Source organism: Apus apus, chromosome 15 (assembly GCF_020740795.1).
Source record: "Apus apus isolate bApuApu2 chromosome 15, bApuApu2.pri.cur, whole genome shotgun sequence".
Taxonomy (NCBI): domain Eukaryota; kingdom Metazoa; phylum Chordata; class Aves; order Apodiformes; family Apodidae; genus Apus; species Apus apus.
In genome coordinates, this window is record NC_067296.1 from 2444989 (window position 1) to 2462848 (window position 17860).

The 17860-nt window shown below is 56.2% G+C and overlaps 2 protein-coding genes across 2 annotated transcripts; both read left to right on the top strand.

The window, feature by feature from the left end:
• Positions 1 to 279: 279 nt before the first annotated feature.
• PXMP4 (peroxisomal membrane protein 4) lies at positions 280 to 8675 on the top strand. The gene is made up of 4 exons (XM_051632828.1): positions 280 to 459; positions 848 to 910; positions 1499 to 1697; positions 3130 to 8675. Exons 1-4 carry the CDS (start codon positions 320 to 322, stop codon positions 3391 to 3393), a joined length of 666 nt encoding a protein of 221 aa, XP_051488788.1. The 5' UTR covers positions 280 to 319; the 3' UTR covers positions 3394 to 8675.
• Positions 8676 to 9411: 736 nt separating this feature from the next.
• E2F1 (E2F transcription factor 1) lies at positions 9412 to 13206 on the top strand. The gene is made up of 7 exons (XM_051633522.1): positions 9412 to 9698; positions 10324 to 10414; positions 10993 to 11212; positions 11655 to 11807; positions 11936 to 12050; positions 12154 to 12358; positions 12602 to 13206. The coding sequence occupies exons 1-7, from the start codon at positions 9510 to 9512 to the stop codon at positions 12850 to 12852; spliced, it is 1224 nt and encodes a 407-aa protein (XP_051489482.1). The 5' UTR covers positions 9412 to 9509; the 3' UTR covers positions 12853 to 13206.
• The last annotated feature ends 4654 nt before the right edge of the window (positions 13207 to 17860 follow it).

Below are 17860 nucleotides of genomic sequence, written 5' to 3' on the forward strand. Positions count from 1 at the left end.
GTTTCATCATCACCGGCAGCGGGCCCGTCATCACTGGGCCGGGCCCGTCACCGGCACCGGGCTCATTATCACTCGCACCGGGCCTGTCAGTCACCGGGCCTGGCACCGGGCCTGGCACCGGGTGGGCGGGACGCCGTGCGCGCTCCCCATTGGCTACAGGCCAGCCTTCGCCACCAATGAGCGGTGACGCTCCTTACAGCTTCACCCATTGGCCGAGCGCGCCGATGGACAGCTGGGGCAGCCTATGGGCGCGGCGGGAGCGGCCCCGCCCCCGGAAGCGCGCGCGGCGCCGGCAGCCCGGCGGGACAGCGCTGCCGCCATGGCGGGCGGCCGGGCCCCGCTCCCGGCCCCGCTCCCCGCCCCGCTCCGCGCCCTGCTCCGCGCCGCCAACGCCCTCCTGCAGCAGCGCCGCTACCGCGCCGCCCTCGCCGTCCTCAAGGGCTTCCGCAACGGGGCCGTGTGAGTGCGGGAGGCGGGCCCGGGGGGAGGGGTTGGTGTCTCGGTTCCCACCGGGCCCCGAGGGCCGCGGGAGAGCCCCCCCCTCCCCGTGCGCCCTTCTTTCCTCTGCAGAGGCTGGGGCTGCTGGGGTAGTGGTTCAGGCGCGGCGTTTCCGTCTCCATCCCCGTGAAGCGGGGGTTTAACCGGTTACCGGGGTCTCCCCTGGCCCGGTTACCGGGGGGCTCGTTCTGCTCAGCCCCTGGCCCGGGCTCCTTCTGCCTTGGGGCGCTGCTGAACTGGGCGGCCCGTAAAATAAGATGTAGTTGCCTAAGGGGCACCTAGAAACACTATCTATGTATGTATTGGTAGCGTGATACCGAGAGTCTGAAATACCTGTTGGTTTTTGCAGTTATGGAGCAAAAATTCGTGCCCCACATGCCCTGGTGATGACTTTTCTGTTCAAGAGTGGAAGGTATGAACCCTGGTCCTGCATGTCTGTGTTTCTGCTGGGAATGCTTTCATTCAGACCTTCAGGCTTTAGTGTTTCCAGAGAGCTTAAGCAGCAGAATGATGTGTCAGCCGTGGGTGTAGCTACCCAGGACAACTGGTGTGCACACACACACACACACAGATGTACCTGCTTGTGTGCTCAACCACTTGTGCAAGGGCTGGTGAGCACCAGTGGGTGGAGGAGAAATCAGCAGCTGCAAACAGCAGCACTGTCCCTTCACATAAGGGAAGCCAGGCTGTGGCAGTGGCTTTCCCCACTTGTGCCCCAGGCTTGAGAGAGGCAAAAAATAAAATACCATGAAGGGGGAAGAAAAAAAAAAAAAAGCCTCCTTGAGTATGAATAGAATGAGGCAAAAGCAGAATGCAGAGTGGGAGGAGCTGCTGAGTGGGTTCCAGTGGGTGAGCCAGAGGGGGTGGGAGGAAGGGGTTTGTCCTCCCATCAATCACAAAGTGTATGTTCTGGGGGGTGTCCAGGCTGCCAGTCTAGACAGGCAGGCTGAGTGACTCTGGTGCCTTTGTGCTCTTCTAATTGTCTGTTTCTTTTCTTCAGTTTAAGAGAGAAACTGAAGTCGATTGCTCAGGCTACGTACACCCACTCCAGGAACTTGGCCTATTTTGTGTTCACCTACAAGGGGCTGATGGCCCTGCAGTCCCAACTGCAGGGGAAAAAAATTCCATTCCATTCTTTCCTTGCAGCCTGCATTGGAGGTTGGCTAGTGTTTGGTGAGAACAATCCCATCAACAGCCAGGTAAGTGAGTTGGCTCAAAGTTTCCTTGACAAAAAAAACAACCAACCAACCAACCCCACGGGTGGGTGAGTGGGTGGGACAGGCTGGTGTGTGTCTGGTGGTTCTTGCCATGCAGTGTTATTCTCTTGGTGTGTTTCTCTTTGTATAAGTTCTGGTTTTGACTCTGCTGCTCTTAGATCACAGAATGCTGGGGGTAGAAGTGACCTCTGGAGATCATCTAGTCCAGCCCCTCTGCTAGAGCAGGGTCACCTAGAGCAGATCCTACAGGAACACGTCCAGGTTTGGGATGTCTCCAGGGATGGAGACTCCACAACCTGCCTGGGCAGCCTGTCCCAGAGCTCTGGTACCCTCAGAGTGAAGAAGTATTTTCTTATATTCAGGTTTAACCTCCTGTGGACCAGTTTGTGCCCATTGCCCCTTGTCCTGTCACTGGACACCCTTGAGCAGAGTCTGGCCCATCCTCCTGCCACCCCCTGGAGATATTGACCAGCAGTGATCAGACCCCCCCTCAGCCTCCTCCTCTCCAGCTGAGCAGCCCCAGCTCTGTCAGTGCAGCTGCAGAGCTGAAAGCCCAGGTTTGTTTCCAGAGCTGCCCTTGTGTGCACAGGCAGGTCCCAGCCATGGGGTCACCCCAGCTGTCACCCCAGCTCTGCTTCCTGGCTTCCTGCACCCCAGGTCTGCCCTGCTGTGGGGCTGAGCCCTTCAGCTTCAACATCTGCCTGTAAACAACAGACAGTTACTGAGCTGCACTTCACCTAACTGGCTGAGCTGCAAAAGCTGCTCAGGGAAAGTTTGCTTGCAGCCCTCAGTCACAGGTTCATCTGTCAGGAAAGCACCCAGGTGCAGAGGAATTCCAAGTGTTTCATCTGCCTGGCAGGTGAGCAGGGCTGCTCTGTGCCACTGTCACGTTAGCTGAGCAAAGGCAGAAGTTGTGCAACTGCAAGGGGATGTTGCATCAAGTGTGACTTGTTGATTACTAAACCAGAGCACCAGCAGAGAAGCAGGAGGTTGAAGATACAAACATCTCCAGTTGTAGATGTTGTGATGTGCAAACCTACAGCCCGTCTGCTGTCAAGTTGGGTAAATTATTTCCACCCTTCTTGCCTGGTTTATTACTCCTAAATCTGTTTACAAGGGCTTGTAGAGGTAGGACAAGGGGCAGTGGCCTTAAACTGGAGCAGGGTGGATTTAGATTGGATATCAGGAAGAAGCTCTTCACAGGGAGGGTGGTGAAGCACTGGAGCAGGTTACACCAGGGAGACCCCATCCCTGGTGACATTCAAGGTCAGGATTGATGGGGCTCTGAGCAACCTGCTTTTCTGCAAGGGGGAAGTGGACTAGATGACCTTTGAAGGTCTATGATTGAAATCACCTGGCCAGTCGATCTGGTCAGGTCATTCACCTGATGTTCCTGGGGTTTCTCTTCATGCAGATCATCATGTACCTGCTGTCCCGCATCCTGTTCGGCCTGTCCCGCCTGGCGGTGGAGAGAGGCTACATCCCACAGCCAAAGCAGGATCCCTTCCCTCTTGTGGCTGCTCTGACCTGGGGGACAGTTCTCTGGCTCTTTGAGTACCACCACCAGACCCTGCAGCCCTCTCTGCAGTCCTCCATGACCTACCTGTACCACGACAGTGACGTCTGGCACGACGTGTCTGACTTCCTCATCTACAACAAAAGGACAGACAGCAAGTAGGTGGCTCCTGGGAAAACACCTTTGCCTGGGATGGTGCCTTCCAGCAGCTGAGGGAAAGGGTTATACTCTATTGCTCTTGACTGGTGATTGGTTTGTTGGGTTTTTTTAATTAACATCTGTCAAGCACAATTGCTTATTGTGGCCAGGCCAGAATGGTCTGATCAGTCTTGGCTCTGTGTAGAGCAAGTAAATCCCCCAAGGAAAGGTGCTGCAGTTCTCTGAGAGTAAAATGCTGTGAGAATCTTCAGTTAAAAGAAGGCTTTTTTAAAAAAAAGAGGCCTTATTTGCCCTACAAATATGTGGGTTTGTTTTTTAAAAGAAACTCAGTGTAGTTGTAAAATGACAGCCTGACAGTAAGTGGGGAGTATATCTAATCAGGGAAAAGGTGTTCTAGGGTTTGTCTGCATCCTCACAGGACAGGAGTGTTTTTCTGTGCCCCCTGAGGTGTGATGGGACCTGCTCAGGTCTGAAGGCAGGGGTGTAACTTCTTGATTTATGTGGGTGACTGGAAACCTTCCTTAAGCTACTGCAAGGACAGTTGTGTGCTCCTTGAGAGAGTTCCTCTGCAGTTTTCCCTCAGGGAGAGAATAAGGTGTTTGAGAATCAAACTGTTAAGTTTCTCTGGTCAAAGCCTGGCAGATCAGGCTCAGAAGGACAATTTTTGCTCGGTTTCTTTCATGCACTTGGGCTTAATCTATCCAGATGCAGAGTGTAGGAATTAATACCCTCTGTTTGTTTTAAGCTTGTTTGTAAAGTTTTTAAAAGCTGCTTGAACTAAATACCAAAACCACTTGCATAATTGAGACTCCTTTGGAAACAGGCTGGGGCACAGGGCACGCCCTCAGCTGCCACACTGGGTGCTTTACACCAGCAGCACTTTGAACAAGCACTTTAATTTTGGGGCAAGATAAGCACATGGGCTTCTCCTAGGTCCAGAATCTACCCTCCACAGCAGTGACATGTGTGAGCTGTCATCCAACTTGGCTGTGTGTACCTGTAGTAGAGCCAGGTTGAGCCCACAGATGAACATAGGAGTGAATCTTCCTCTTAAAAACACACTGCTGAGCCCCAGGAGGAGTGCAGCACACTCTGGGCTTGAAGGGAAGATTGACTGGATAGCTGAGAAGGAACAAAAACTGCTTTAAATTGAATAAAATCAAACTGCTAATAGTACAAAACACTTACACTGCCACATAACACTATAACATTCACTTAATGGTGTTCATTAAAATAATTCCTGACAAACTGGTTTTCTGGGGTGATGTTGCAAGAGAGTCAGTGAGCACCCTGGGGTAACCATTCCCTTTTGTCTCAATCAGGAATACTTTATTTGCTCCTTGTGTACCTCTCATTTCAAGAAGGTTAGTTCTCCCTGTACCCATCTGCTTTTCCATCCTGAGCTGACCTCCTGATAATCCCACTGATGTTGTTCTTCATCCTTTGCAGTCTCTTTTCACTCCAGGCTCTAGCAGTTTCTTGTGTTTAGTGGTACAACTGAAACAGTACTGAAAAGTTCCTGTAACTTCTGAGTTAAAAAAAAATAATCATCATGATTTCTTAAGTCATTTTTCCTTGTCCTCCTTGTCCTGCTGTTCTGCATCTTCTGAGTGCTGCTTTGCTCTTTATTTTTCCAGTCCCTGTGTCAGCAAGTGGGAGAGTTAAGGCTTGTCTGTCTGGTGCTGTTGGAGGTTGAATCATGTTCTGGGTGTCTTGGGTCAAGTAGGAACAGAATCCTCTGGCTCTGGTACTGAATCTAATGCTGAATCTGACTACATTCACTGTGAGATCTCACCATTCTTTTACAGCAGATCTTATAAACAAATTTAGCATCTCCAAGTAAGTTGTTTTTTACATTTGCTTGATCAGAGCAGTAAATGAAGCAGGGCATGGCATCATTCCTCAAAATCCTGACATAGTAGCTGTCCATGGCACCTCCAGCTTCTGACATCACCTGCTGTTACTGTTTGTACTGGATCCTTGAATTTGAACACCAATCCACATTGAATCAGACAGAGCCCAGGAGAGCTGTGGAAGTTAGGAACTGATTTCTTTTCTCAGGAGTGAAATATTTTGTTTGGTTTAGAGAAGCCTAAAAGTTCAAGTACAGAAAAAATACTGAAGCTACATGTGAGGTCTGATTTCTTCAGCACAGATTCATAGAATGGTTGGAGTTGGAAGGGACCTTAAAGATCATCTATTTCCAGCCCCCTTGCATGGGCAGGGACTTAGAAACATCTTGTCTTTATTTCCAGCACTGCTGGGTATCTGAAGCAGCACAAGTGCTCACCCCATTTTTATGTCAGAAGCCTCAACATTTTTCTAAATAAGAATGTTAACATTCTGCAAATATTGCTGAATTCTTGCAAGCTTTGAGGAGATTTTGGAAAACCCTTCCAAAATCTAGCAGCCATGGCTTGAGAATTTCTCCCTAGAACTATCAGGCTTGCAAATCCTTGATTGTGTGCAATTGTTGTAGCAAAAGATGGTGCAGGCTGTTCCATGAGCTGTGTGTCTTTAAGGAGTTTTAAGCCTTTTTAAGCCATAGGTGGCATTTCTTTCTCTTGGAAAAGCTTGAGAGTCCCTTAGACCCTGAACCAGTAACCTCAGATTGAACTTGGAGGAGAATTAGCTGCCTGATCTGCACTTGTTTGTTCTGGGGGCTACAAAATTCAGTCCATGACTGACTGACTGAGCAGGCTGGAATCAGGTGTCTGGGAAATTCAAATATATCTAGAAGGGCTTGGAGCCTGGTCTGGTGGGAGGTGTCCCTGCCTGGGCAGGGGGTTGGAACTAGATGATTTTTAAGGTCCCTTCAACCCAAACCAGTCTGGGATTCTGTGATTTTCTTACTGCTTGTGCAGCACTTCCCTGGCCAAGTGCAGGACAGCTGAGCTGTGTCTCTGTCCTCTCTAGATGGCAACCACAAGCCACCAGTTCTTAGCATCAACCTGGCAGCAGTGGCCACCAGTCCTCTTGGTTCAAAATGCTCTTTTTTTTTTTCCTCTTGGGAATCTAGCACCAGTCTCACTTCCAAAGCAAATTGTGCCTGAGCCTCAAACCATCTGTACTTGTGATCCCAGAGGCAGCTGCCATCCCTGGAAGACAAACTGCAGCTCATCCCAGGTCCCGTATTAACCGGGTCTTTGCAGACAGTTGGTTTTTGTGCTGTGCTGGGGCAGGACCTTAAGCTGCAAGTCAATTCTTTCCCCAGGGAAGTAATTGGAACAGTTCTTTTAACAGCCCTGGCGTCCACATTGCTGCCCCTGTGAGCAGATAACTGGGAATGAACCCCTTCTGGTACCGAGGTGTTGGAACAATGCGGGCGTGTAGTAAGGAACTGAACTAGAAGTAATTTGTCTGAGTCAGACTTTTCGGATACATAAGTTGCACTCCCTGCCCCTCCCCCAGTGCATTGTTTGGGGAATGGAGTCCCCTGGCTGTGTTCCTTTTTTTTATTAGCATTAAAACCAAAAGAAACAAGAGAGACAGTTGGGAAGCCACCTGCAAGTCGGGCAAATGTTTTAAGAATCACAAAAGTGCCATTTTCTTCCCCCTGGGCCCTGATAGGTTTTGAATTTTAAGGTGAACATGGTTTTGTTTGTCTCCATCGACTGCATTTTACCTTGTTATTTCATCCTTGGCACCTGCCTGTGAGAGGCTGAGGGCCTCTGAAAAGGAGCAGAGTGTCTCAACACTTAGTTTGTCCAAAATGAGTATTTTTATGGATAAAACTGAAGCGTTCATTTGAAAATGATGCTCCTTCAGATTTGCAGCCTCTTTTGGAGGCGGTTGTAAAGGTTAATGAATCAAACTGATCAAAAGTTTTCAGCAAGCCTTGAAGAGCAGGACTGACTCTACTGATTAATCATTTATTTAATGAAGGAACAAAGCAAGCTGAGGGTTATTTACTGCTGCTGCATGCTGCCCTGGCATACCCACTGTGCCCCACTTCTCTGTGGAGGACAGCTTGTTGCTGGTTCTGGCTGTCAGGGTGGCTGAAGAACCATTTCCAGGCAAATTGCATTATTTAATAAAAGTGAAAATGAAATGAGGGCATGACATTCGGTTCAGCTGAGATTTTACCCTGCTGTGTTTGATCCTTTTCCCTCAAGGGGAGGGTATTTCTGAAAGAAAAGCTTGTGCTTGGCCAATTAGTGCCACAAGAGAAGTGGGTGCTGGGAGGTGTGAGGCTGTGGTGACAGTGTGACAATGTGCTTGGTCCTGGTCACTGTCCCCCTGTCTGGGCAGTCCCCAGCCCTGCTCCAGCCTGGGGCAGGAGGGGAGGCTGCAGGAGAGCTTTGCTGTTGGTGCTGCCAGACCTCCTTGCCCTGGTAGAGCAGTTCAAGCTCTGCTTTAAACCAAGCTGGGTGAGGGGGGAGAAGTGCAGGGATGACTTCTGGCTGCTGAATTAGACAAAAACCTGGTGTCTGTGGGGACCCTTGTGACTGCACGTGAAGACCTGCAGCCAGCTGGGGGCTGGCACGGATGGCTGGAGCTAGTGGAGCAAGCAGAACCCTGTGCAGATGCCCTCAGAGGGGAAAGTGCTGTGCCTCCAACTCATTTTCCCTGCATCAGCACAAACACGACCTTTGGATGATCCTCCAAGCCATGAGTTGTTTCCTGTTGGTCAGGTTGTGTTTGTCCTCCTGGACCATGCCAACCTGAGCAGCATGTGTGCCATTTTCTGACACTGTGTTTGAAATCCAGCAGATAAGGGAGGAGAGAAAACAGGGCGTGATGCAGTGTCATGTCTGTCTGCCACTGTTAATATTTTAGGGGGGCTAATCTTCAATTTTCAACCTGTGTGTTCCTGCCAGATGGTTGGAGGCGGTAACTTGGTTTTTTTTTCTTAGAATAATTTTCATCTGTCTCATTTTCTTATGAAACTGGTGTTGAGGAGGGGGAAAAGCAATTGAAATGCTTTGCAGGACAAGTATTATTACCTTGCTTTTGGTGTATGTATATTTTGTGCTGATAATTGCTGTGTAATCCAGGCCCTGATCTTCTGCCTCTGTGAAGCTGAGAACATAAACTCAGGTAACTTGATGATGCTGATCAGGATGCTTGTAGGGATATCTCAGTTTGGGGTTTTAAAACCATGCAAAAGAGGGGGCAGAGGGTTGTTGGAGCAGCCCTGTCCACTCTGAGTTGACTTCTTGTGCAGCATCAAGCCAAGACTTCCTGCCAAACTCACTTGGAGGATATTTCTGTATCATCACTCACGGAATCTTACAAACCCCTCCTTTCTGCAATCATAATAAAAACCTGATTTTTGCTTTTTTTTTTTTTTTTTTACTGTCATCATTATTAAACTAAAAGATATGAAGAAATGCTTCATGGTGCTACTGGTGCTGTAGGTAGAGGAGTCATGCCCAGAGTCATGTCCTTGTGTTACCAGCTGCTCCCGTTGCCAGGAGGTGACTTGGCAGCCTGGGTTCCAGCTTTCCCTTCGGTGCAGGGTCCAGCAAACACCCCTGGGCCTGCGTCTGTCCCGATATCCGTGGCAATCGAAACCCACTGGAATTCTGCCGGGTAAAATCCAACCGGGGCATAAAAGCAACCTGCCAGATACCCACGGAGCCAGGATCCCTCCTGCCCCGCCTGCCAGGCAGCTCCTCTCCGGGGGGTGTCTCCGCTGCAGGGCGAGGCTGCGCAGGGCACAGGATCCATCCTCTTTTTTTCCCTCGGGAAGAGCCTCTCCCTGCCCTTCTTCCCGCATCCCCCTTTCATCCCGCATCCCAACCGCCCGCCCCTCCCTCCGCCACCCCCCCCCCCCCCCACACCCGCCCCCTCCTTTCCCCGCCCCCTTTCCGCAACCGCCCAATCAGCGAGCGGCAGCGCCCGTCCCTTCGTCCTCGCTGACCAATCGGACGCCCCTTCCTCGCCTGGCCTCGCCGGGCTCGGCCAATCAGGAGGCGGCCTGCAGGTTTGGCGCCGCTTTCGCGGCAAAAAAGGAATTTGGCGCGCAAAGGAGCGCGCGCGCGGGGGCCCCCGGCGCGCCCCGGCGATTAGGGCGGCGGGCGCGGAGCCGAGCGGCCATGGCCCCGCTCCTTCCCCCTGCCCTGCCCGCCGGCCCGGCCCCGGTGCCGGCCCCGGTGCCGGTGGCCATGTGAGCCATGGCGGCGGGCGGCGCGGCGGGGCTGGCGGCGCTGCTGGGCAGCGCTTCCCCGCACCTCCTCATCGTCTCCGCCGCCGAGGAACCGGCGGGAGGCGGACACACCGAGACCGACCTCCTGCTTTTCGCCACGCCGCAGCCCGCCCGCCCGGGAGATGCACCGAGACGGCCCGCGCTGGGCAGACCCCCGGTAAACCGCGGGGGGGACGGGAGGGAAGGGGGGCAGCGCGGGGGCCCCTGCGGGCTGTGGCGGGGCCGGGTCACGTACACCGGGCTGTGTCCCGGGCCGTGCCGAGCTGGGCTATGCAGCGGGCCGTGCCATACTGGGTCGTGCCATATGCCGGGCCGCGTCGGGCCGTGCAATCCATCGGGCCGTGTCAGACCGGGCCGCGTCGAGCCGGGCTGCCTGTACCGTGCAGGGCTGCACCTCGGGCCGAGCTGTGCCGTGCCCCTGTGCCCTGTGCCCTGTGCCGTGCCCGGCCGCACACCTGCTGAGCCCGGCCCTGCCCCAGCACCGCTCCGGAAGCCGCAGGCCCGGGGCTGGGCCGTGCTTTGCCTCCCCTTCCTGCGGCCCACGCCTGCTCCGGGCGCTCCCCGCTGCGTGGCTGGGCCCCCCGCGCCTGGGCCAGCCCTCTCGTGTCCCCGCTGGCATGTGTGGCAGCCAGGGAGCCGCTCCCAACAACCCCCTTCCCGCCGGGAGTGGGGGCTCCCGTCCCCCCCGGCGCTGTGGGATCCCTCGGGGGGTCCCTCGCAGCCCCCCTCCGTCGTGGTGCCGCGGGGGGGGCCGCTCCCCTGAGGAGCCCCGTCCCTTGCAGGTGAAGAGGAAGCTGAACTTGGAGACGGATCACCAGTACATAGCAGAGAGCCTGCCGGTGGGCCGGGGCAAGGCCAGGAACCCTGCTAAAGGTACCAGGCCCCCTCCCCTGACACCCCCCAGCAGCCAGCCCTACCCGGAGCAGGGGGTTCCACAGCTCTGCTCTGTCACTCTGAGCTCGTCTCTGGCTGCTTCTCCCCATCCCTTTGTGTTGGTTTGGAGAGGCTGCTCCCGGGGCTGGGCTGTTTCTGGCCATTCTCACTCCGAGCCCTGCTGCTTGTCCCCTGGGCTGGTGGCACAGTTGTCCTGCCCATCTGCTGTGCACCATGCCAGCTCCATCCCCACCTGTGAGCTGTAGTTGCTGGCACGGTGTGGGTGCAGTGTCCCAGGTGGGCTCACCTGGACCCTCCATCCCCTACCCCCTGAGCCCTACCTGGCACCTCGGTGTCACGACTGAGCGCGGGTGTCAGAGCCCACGTCAGGTCCTGCAGCATCCTTCCCGTGGGGAGCTCGTGTTATTGCCTGGAGAAAGCAGATGGGTTTCATGGATGCCAGCCCTGGTCCACAAACCGCCTGCAAGCGCGAGGGAGGGGGAATGATTTGGGACATCTCAGCTCCAGCACTGGGTTTCCCTTGTGGCTAACCCACGGTTGTCCTTGGTGGCTGGCAGGGGCAAAGTCTCCTGGGGAGAAGTCCCGCTACGAAACCTCCCTGAACCTCACAACCAAGCGCTTCCTGGAGCTGCTGAGCCAGTCACCCGATGGCGTCGTGGACCTCAACTGGGCAGCCGAGGTCCTGAAGGTGCAGAAGAGGCGCATCTATGATATCACCAATGTCCTGGAGGGCATCCAGCTCATCACCAAGAAGTCTAAGAACAACATCCAGTGGCTGTATGTCCCTGGGTTGGGCTTGTGGGGCTCTGGTTGGTTGTCCTGTGGTTTTGGGGGAGCCACCTGGGCCAGGCTTGGGTTGGAGCAAGGGGGAGAAGATCAGAGCAATGTCACCAGAACATCTGCTCGGGGCTTTGAGTGGTGGCTTCCCCTTCGTGTGGGCCTTGGGCGAGGGCTGTGCTTTGAGCACAGGTGGCTCCTGAGCATCAGCATCCCCGTGTTGGCTGCAGGTTCCCCTGGGCTCCCTGAGCCAGCCCAGAGGGCAGGGAGCTGCGTCCAGGCTCAAGGAGAGGACCCTAGAGCTGTCCCTTACTGAGAAATCCCTGCAATACTGATTCCCTGGGCACAGGGTGGGCTTTACCCTGGCTTAGGCTGGAGGACAGTCCCAGGGTGGAGCAGAGGGAGCCCAGGTTTGTCTGCTGATGGTTGTGGTGCTCCCCAGGGGCAGCCAGGCCAGCGTGGGAGCCCCCGGCCGGCACCGGCTGCTGGAGAAGGAGCTGCGGGAGCTGCAGGCGGCCGAGCGGCAGCTGGACGACCTGATCCAGATGTGCACGGTGCAGCTGCGCCTGCTCACCGAAGACCCCGCCAACCAGCAATATCCTTTGGAAGCAGGGCTGGGGATTGGGGCTGGCGGGGTGTGGGGAGGGAAGGGGGTTGATCCCTGCCCTGAGCCCGGCCAGGTGGAAGGCAGCGTCCCCGTGTCTGCTCCTTGACCCCTCACACCGCAGCCTACGTGACCTGCCAGGATCTCCGCAGCGTTGTGGACCCCTCAGAGCAAATGGTGATGGTTATCAAAGCCCCCCCGGAGACCCAGCTGCAGGTCTCAGACCCGGCAGAGGTGAGTTGGAGCCACCTTTCTGCTCCCCGTGTCTGCACAACCCGGCCCTGTCCTCCTTGGGCATCCTTGCACCTCCTTATCATGCTCCTTTCCCTTTTCCCAGGCTTTCCAGGTCTCTGTGAGAAGCACTCAGGGCCCCATCGATGTCTTCCTTTGCCCCGAGGACAGCTCGGGGGTCTGTAGCCCTGTCAAGAGCCCCTTCAAAGCCCCCATAGAGGAGTCATCCCCTGGCCATTCGCAGCCCAGAGCCTCCCCGCTCCTGCATCCCGCCCAGGACGTGAACATGTCACTTATGCCTGGAGACCAAGGTGGGCAGCTGGGGCTGGGGACAAGGGCGGCTGCTGTGGTGGCACGGTGGCTCTGGCCAGGAGCTCTTGCTGTGTTTGCAGCTGTCAGCCCCTCTACTGTGGGCACAAGCAAGGAGCTGGGGTGATGCTTGGGCACCTCAGCAAGGCAGGGAGGGGGGGAAGGCAGGTTCTCCTGCATAGCCTGCTTTTCGGGGGGGTTTTACCAAGTATTGTGGGACTTAGGGCTGCTTCCCATCCCTGCAGAGCCGCTGCTGCCAGGGACGAGCGCGCTGCCCAGCAAGGGCCCAGCAGAGGAGGTGAACCTCTCACCACTGGCCTCCATGGACGCCCTCCTGGAGCAGAGCAGGGAGGATTTTTCAGGTTTCTTGGCAGATGAGTTCATCAACCTGTCCCCGCCGCAGGCACAGGACTATCACTTTGGCCTGGAAGAGGGCGAGGGCATCAGCGAGCTCTTTGACTGTGACTTTGGGGACTTCACACCCTTGGACTTCTGAGGCTCTGCCCAGATGCTCGTGGGGGAACTGCCAGGTTGAGGAGGGGGGTACCCCTGGAGCCCTGCCCTCACAGGCAGGGCAGGGCAGGGCAGGCAGCCCCTCATCTGCAGTGCCCACAGCTCCTCTCCCTGTCCTTGCAATATTTTCTTCTTACCCCTCCAGCCCCCCCAGCCTGGTGGGGGACAGTGCTGTCCCTGGCTCCAGCCCCACGAGGGAGATGCCAGGGTGGGGGGGTCCCACCTTGAGGGACCCCCTGCAGGGTTCTGATCGTGGGGGAGGGGGTGGGCTGCCCAAGGCAGAGCTGTTGCCCCCCACCCCAGGTGCCCGTTACAGAGCTTTAAGCAGTCCTGTGTATAGATTTGATTAATTTATTATTGTCCCCTGGGGACAGGGTTTAATTACGGGGTGGGGGGGGGGGGGGCTGAGGGGGCCATGCAGCAGAGTGGGGGTGCAGAGAGGTTTTGTCATGCTGGGAAGGGGGTGGCTGAGACGCAGGGGGGGGCTGGGTCAGGGCTGTGTCCCCTCTTGCATGAGGGGACTGCCCACAGCCCAGCTGAGTGTGGGGTATTTATTTATTATTTATGGCATGTGGGAGCTCTCCCAGGATGTGGGGGGGACAGGAGGGAGAGGGAGGGGGGATGGTGCTGATGGAGGGGACACAGAGGGTCTTGCCAGGGACTCACCACCAGCACATCCTGACTGCTCGTGGCCAAAACGGGGCAGCTGGCGAGGCCCCTGTGGTGGCAGGTGGCTGTGGGAGGGGGGGGACAGGGCTGGTGGCCCTGGGACCATGTGCTTGTCTCCTTGGGGGGACACAGGGGTGTCCTGGTGGGCTGCATCTCTGTGGGCGAGGACCCAATGCTGTCTCCAGGCTCTTCCCCTCCCCATGCAGCTGTTCAGCCTCTCGGCTCCATTTCCCCCCTCTCGGGTCCACTGGGGCTGGGAGAGGCAGAGGGGAGGAGAAGGGGGGTCCCAGAGCCCCCCAGGGCTGGGCTGGAGACGCACTTTCACTTTTACTGCCTTTTAACAAGCTTGTGTTCCTCTGAGCTTCGTGTTTAATAAAAATTTCTACTGACTTTGGCCTCGGGTGCAGGGCTGTGCTCAGGTGGCTTGGGGGTGTCAGGGGTGGTGGGGACCCCAACCTGAGAAACCAAGGGGCTTGGGGTTATTTTGGGGGTGGGTTTTACTTTTCCCACGTTGAACTTGAAATGCAGGAGCAGGTAAGTCACTGCCTGGGGCTGCAGGAAGTGTTTTGGTCCTTGGGTTGTTTTTCCCCCACCACCACCTCTGCAACTCCCATGTGCTCCATGTGTGGGATGGGAATGGAGCTGGTCCTGCAACCTCTGCTCCTCCACAAAGGCTGTGCTGAGGAGGGACAGGCCATGGGTCTAGATGGGGATCATTTCTGCTTCCAGCATCTCCTGTTTCCTCCTTATCTCTTCTGCTTGGCCCCCTGCCCTGCCTCCCTCTGGTTTTGAGGTAGCATTTGCATGGAGGTGCCCATGGCTGCAGCTCCTGTGGGGGAAAAGGAAGGCAGCATGGGGCAGGTGGGACACCAGTCCATGCACCCACCACTCCAGTAGGCTCCCAGTTCCCCCCCTGTCCACCCCAGCATCTGGTCCTGCCCAAAGGCAGCTGCCAGCACCAGTTTGCAGCCTGAAGTTTGAGGTCCCCCTGTTCCTGGGCATCAGCTGGCTGGAAGTGACAGCCCTGACTGAGTGCCCCAACCCTCTCTGTGGCACACGATTCCCTTCCCAGGGAGTGAGGGACATTGGGGACCCACGAGGGGGATGCTTGGAGACTCCAGGGACTTCCTGGTCCGTGCTCCCGCAGCAGGCAGGGACGTGCCACTTCCTTCCCTTATGTGTGTGCTCGCTCCCCCCTTTCAGCCTGGCCTCCTGCCTGTTTCTCCTTTAAACAGCCTGATAAATATTTCACCTCAGCCTGTCTTGCATAAGCTCACCCTGCAGGGTTTTGCAGGGAATGGGAGCACAGGTTTGGGCCAGGCTGCCAAAGGGTGCTGGGGTGGCACAGTGAGCCCATCGCCACTGCCCAGCCTCCCTCCTCCTGCCTCCATCCCTGCACCTCAACATGGTCCCCACCAGCTCCCTGCTGCTCCTGTCCATGGGGCTCCTGCCCCACAGAGGGGGAGGCCAGAGGGGTGGATGTGGCCCCTGCTCCCCTGCCTGCTGCCTCCTTCTTCACGAGGCCAGTGTTTGTCACCTGAGGTGACAGAGGCGATGAAGCTTTTATGATTTACTGTGGGGTGCCCAGCTCAACCATCTGCCCACACATCCCCATCCCTGTGCTTAGCAAGATCCAGCCCTCCTTCCCCTCTGCGGCTCTTCACTCCGTGGCTGTGGAAGGCGATGGTGCTGCCCAAAGGGCTGAGACCCTGGTGAGGGGAAAGTGGCTTTCACAGGAGAGGGCTCAGTCCTGAGCTGCTCCTGAGAGCCAGATAACCCCGGGCAGCAGCACAGCTTCTCCCTCCTCCCCTGAGCCAGGGCGAACCTCTCTGATGGCACCCACCATCGCACTCCCTTCACAAGGAAGCTCAGGGGACTGTCCCTTCCCAGGGCAGCCAGCCCCCCGCAGGGACAGGACCGCTCCCCTCTGCAGCACCGCAGCTCGGGGGGAAGGCGTTGGCGGCTCCACGTGAACCGGAGCACCGTAAAAATAACCGCTTTGCCTCCCGGGGATGATTCACGGCGCAGCTGAAGGGCTCCCCTCCTGCTGTTCCCACTCACGGATGCTTTCCTTTGTTCAGGCGAAGCCGGCGCGGGGCGGGAGATGGGGCACCCTGTACACATCCTGCCCGTCTGCCCTGGCTCCTGTTTGCTCCCTGCACCCGTTCCCTGGCACTCATCCTGGTTGGACCACGTCCATCCAGCTCTTTGGGCTGTGGTGGTGGCTCCGTGGGCACCAGCAGATGCTGCAGTGGGCAGGTGGGCATCCTGCTGAGCCCAGGCAGAAGTGGGGGTCTCCTGCCCCCCGTGCTGCAAGGTTTGGACTTGGAGGAGTCAGGAAGAGCCCAATAGTGGGACAAGCTCTGGGCCAGGCCAGCAGTGAGGCTGTGAGGAAGCAGCACTACATGCTGACCCAGCATAAAGCTTGCCAGAATTTATAGCTTTCATCCCCTTTGGAGGGTCCTGGCAGATTTTGGGGTCAGCATCATTTATTCACGAGATGCTGGGGAGAGGGTGCTTTGTTTCATTCCTGCCTGGCTGTGCTCCTGTGCCCCCCTGACCTGAGGAGCAGAGCCCTGGTGTCCCCCCCCTCAGCTGGGGCCAAGGCCATGTGCCCCTTCCCTGCTGGGGGCTTTTGGGACACTCTTTGGAAGCGCCCATGGGAGGAGCTGGGGGCACCTGCTCCCTTCTGCAGCTGGCAGAGGCTTTGCCCTGGACTTTGACCTCGCTTCCAGGTGGTCCTTCCCACACTGAAACTCATGCTGATCCTGAGGTGTCCTGGTAGGGAACACAGGAGTGTGGAAAGCCCCCTCCCAGGGCTTTGTTTTAGAACCATAGAATAGTTTTGGTTGGAAAAGACCCTTAAAACCATCGAGTTCAATCATTAATCCAGCACTGGCAAGTCCACCACTAAACCATGTCCCTTTGATCCACAGCACAGCCCCACCCTTGCCCAAGCCCATTCCCATGCTCCCTGGCAAGGTGACCCTCTGTCCCCACTGCGGCCTCCCCTGCCTGCTACTCCATTTTAGTCTGATTTGATGATGGCCATGCTCCACAGCTCCAGCTCTGGGACCTCTTTCTGCCTCCCTGGGGCAGGGGACAGCCCTGCACCACATGGGTTGGGTGCATGTGCTCCCTGGAGCCCTTGGATATCCTCGCCAGGTCCCAGGTGCACTTTTTTTTTCCGCCTCTTTTCCCTTGTACACACATGGAGCAGCAGGGAGATGGTAAAAATAACTGTGATGCCTCCTTGCAACTGCTCTGGGCTCAGCTTGCGGCCGGTTCTCCCCAGGGGAGGAGGAGAGTGAGGGAGTAAACTACACGTGCTGTGGCTCTGTCATGTTGGGCTCGGGGAAGCATCTTGGTTTTGAGACCTTGGTTAAGAGAAGACGAGCTCAGCAAAATGGGTTGTCCTTGAGAGGTCCATGTGAAGAGATCTGTGCAGATGGAGGCAAGCCTAACTGGGATTTTGCATCCAAGCCAACCTAGTGCATGCCCCTTTCTTCCTGGAATGCTCCAAGAGGGGTGGGAAGAAGTCCATCATCCCAAGAAGTCACAGCACCACATGTACCATGGGAGTGGTATGAAGCTTTGCCCAGGCACAACTTTATCTAGTTTATTTATCTAATTATCTGTTTCTTGCCTGAGGAAACCTTGGAGGACAGGCTGGGGTACACACATGGATGTCTAAGAGGACAAGGGGTAATGGATTAAAACTGGAAGAGGGGAGATTTAGGTGAGACATTAGGAAGAAAATCTTTAGTGTGAGGGTGGTGAGACATTGTAACAGGCTGGCCAGGGAATTTACGGAAGCCCCAGCCCTGGCAGTGTTGAAGGGCAGGTTGGATGGGGCTTGGAGCAGCCTGGGCTGGTGGGAGGTGTCCCTGCCCATGCAGGGGATTGGATCTGGATGATCTTTAAGGTCCCTTCTAACCCAAACCAGTCTGTGATGGTTCTATGATTCTACTCTCCACACCCACAGGCCTCTGGGTGCTTGTGCTGGGCAGGGACGGAGGCAGCTCCTGCCTCTTCCTCCTCCCCAGCCAGTCCATCCCCAACCTCTGCAGCCCCGACTTGGGGTGGGAAGGGGGTTTTACATCTGCTTGAGGGGACCCATTGGCACAAAGGTGCCACTGAGCACAGGCTGTGGGCACCGAGGAGCTGGCACCAGCAGGAAATCATTTGGAACCTCTCTGGGTGGCCAGGGACCACCAAACCAGGGCCAGCCCAGGGCCAGCTGCAGCCCCAGTGGGACCACCAAACCAGGGCCAGCTGCAGCCCCAGTGGGACCACCAAACCAGGGCCAGCCCAGGGCCAGC

Coding starts and splice junctions, on each gene's coding strand:
- E2F1 (XM_051633522.1), top strand. CDS start 9,510: ATGGCGGCGGGCGGCGCGGCGGGGCTGGCGGCGCTGCTGGGCAGCGCT. Junction 9,699..10,323: donor CCGCGCTGGGCAGACCCCCG/GTAAACCGCGGG, acceptor CGTCCCTTGCAG/GTGAAGAGGAAGCTGAACTT. Junction 12,359..12,601: donor ACTTATGCCTGGAGACCAAG/GTGGGCAGCTGG, acceptor CCATCCCTGCAG/AGCCGCTGCTGCCAGGGACG.
- PXMP4 (XM_051632828.1), top strand. CDS start 320: ATGGCGGGCGGCCGGGCCCCGCTCCCGGCCCCGCTCCCCGCCCCGCTC. Junction 911..1,498: donor TTTCTGTTCAAGAGTGGAAG/GTATGAACCCTG, acceptor TCTTTTCTTCAG/TTTAAGAGAGAAACTGAAGT. Junction 1,698..3,129: donor ACAATCCCATCAACAGCCAG/GTAAGTGAGTTG, acceptor CTCTTCATGCAG/ATCATCATGTACCTGCTGTC.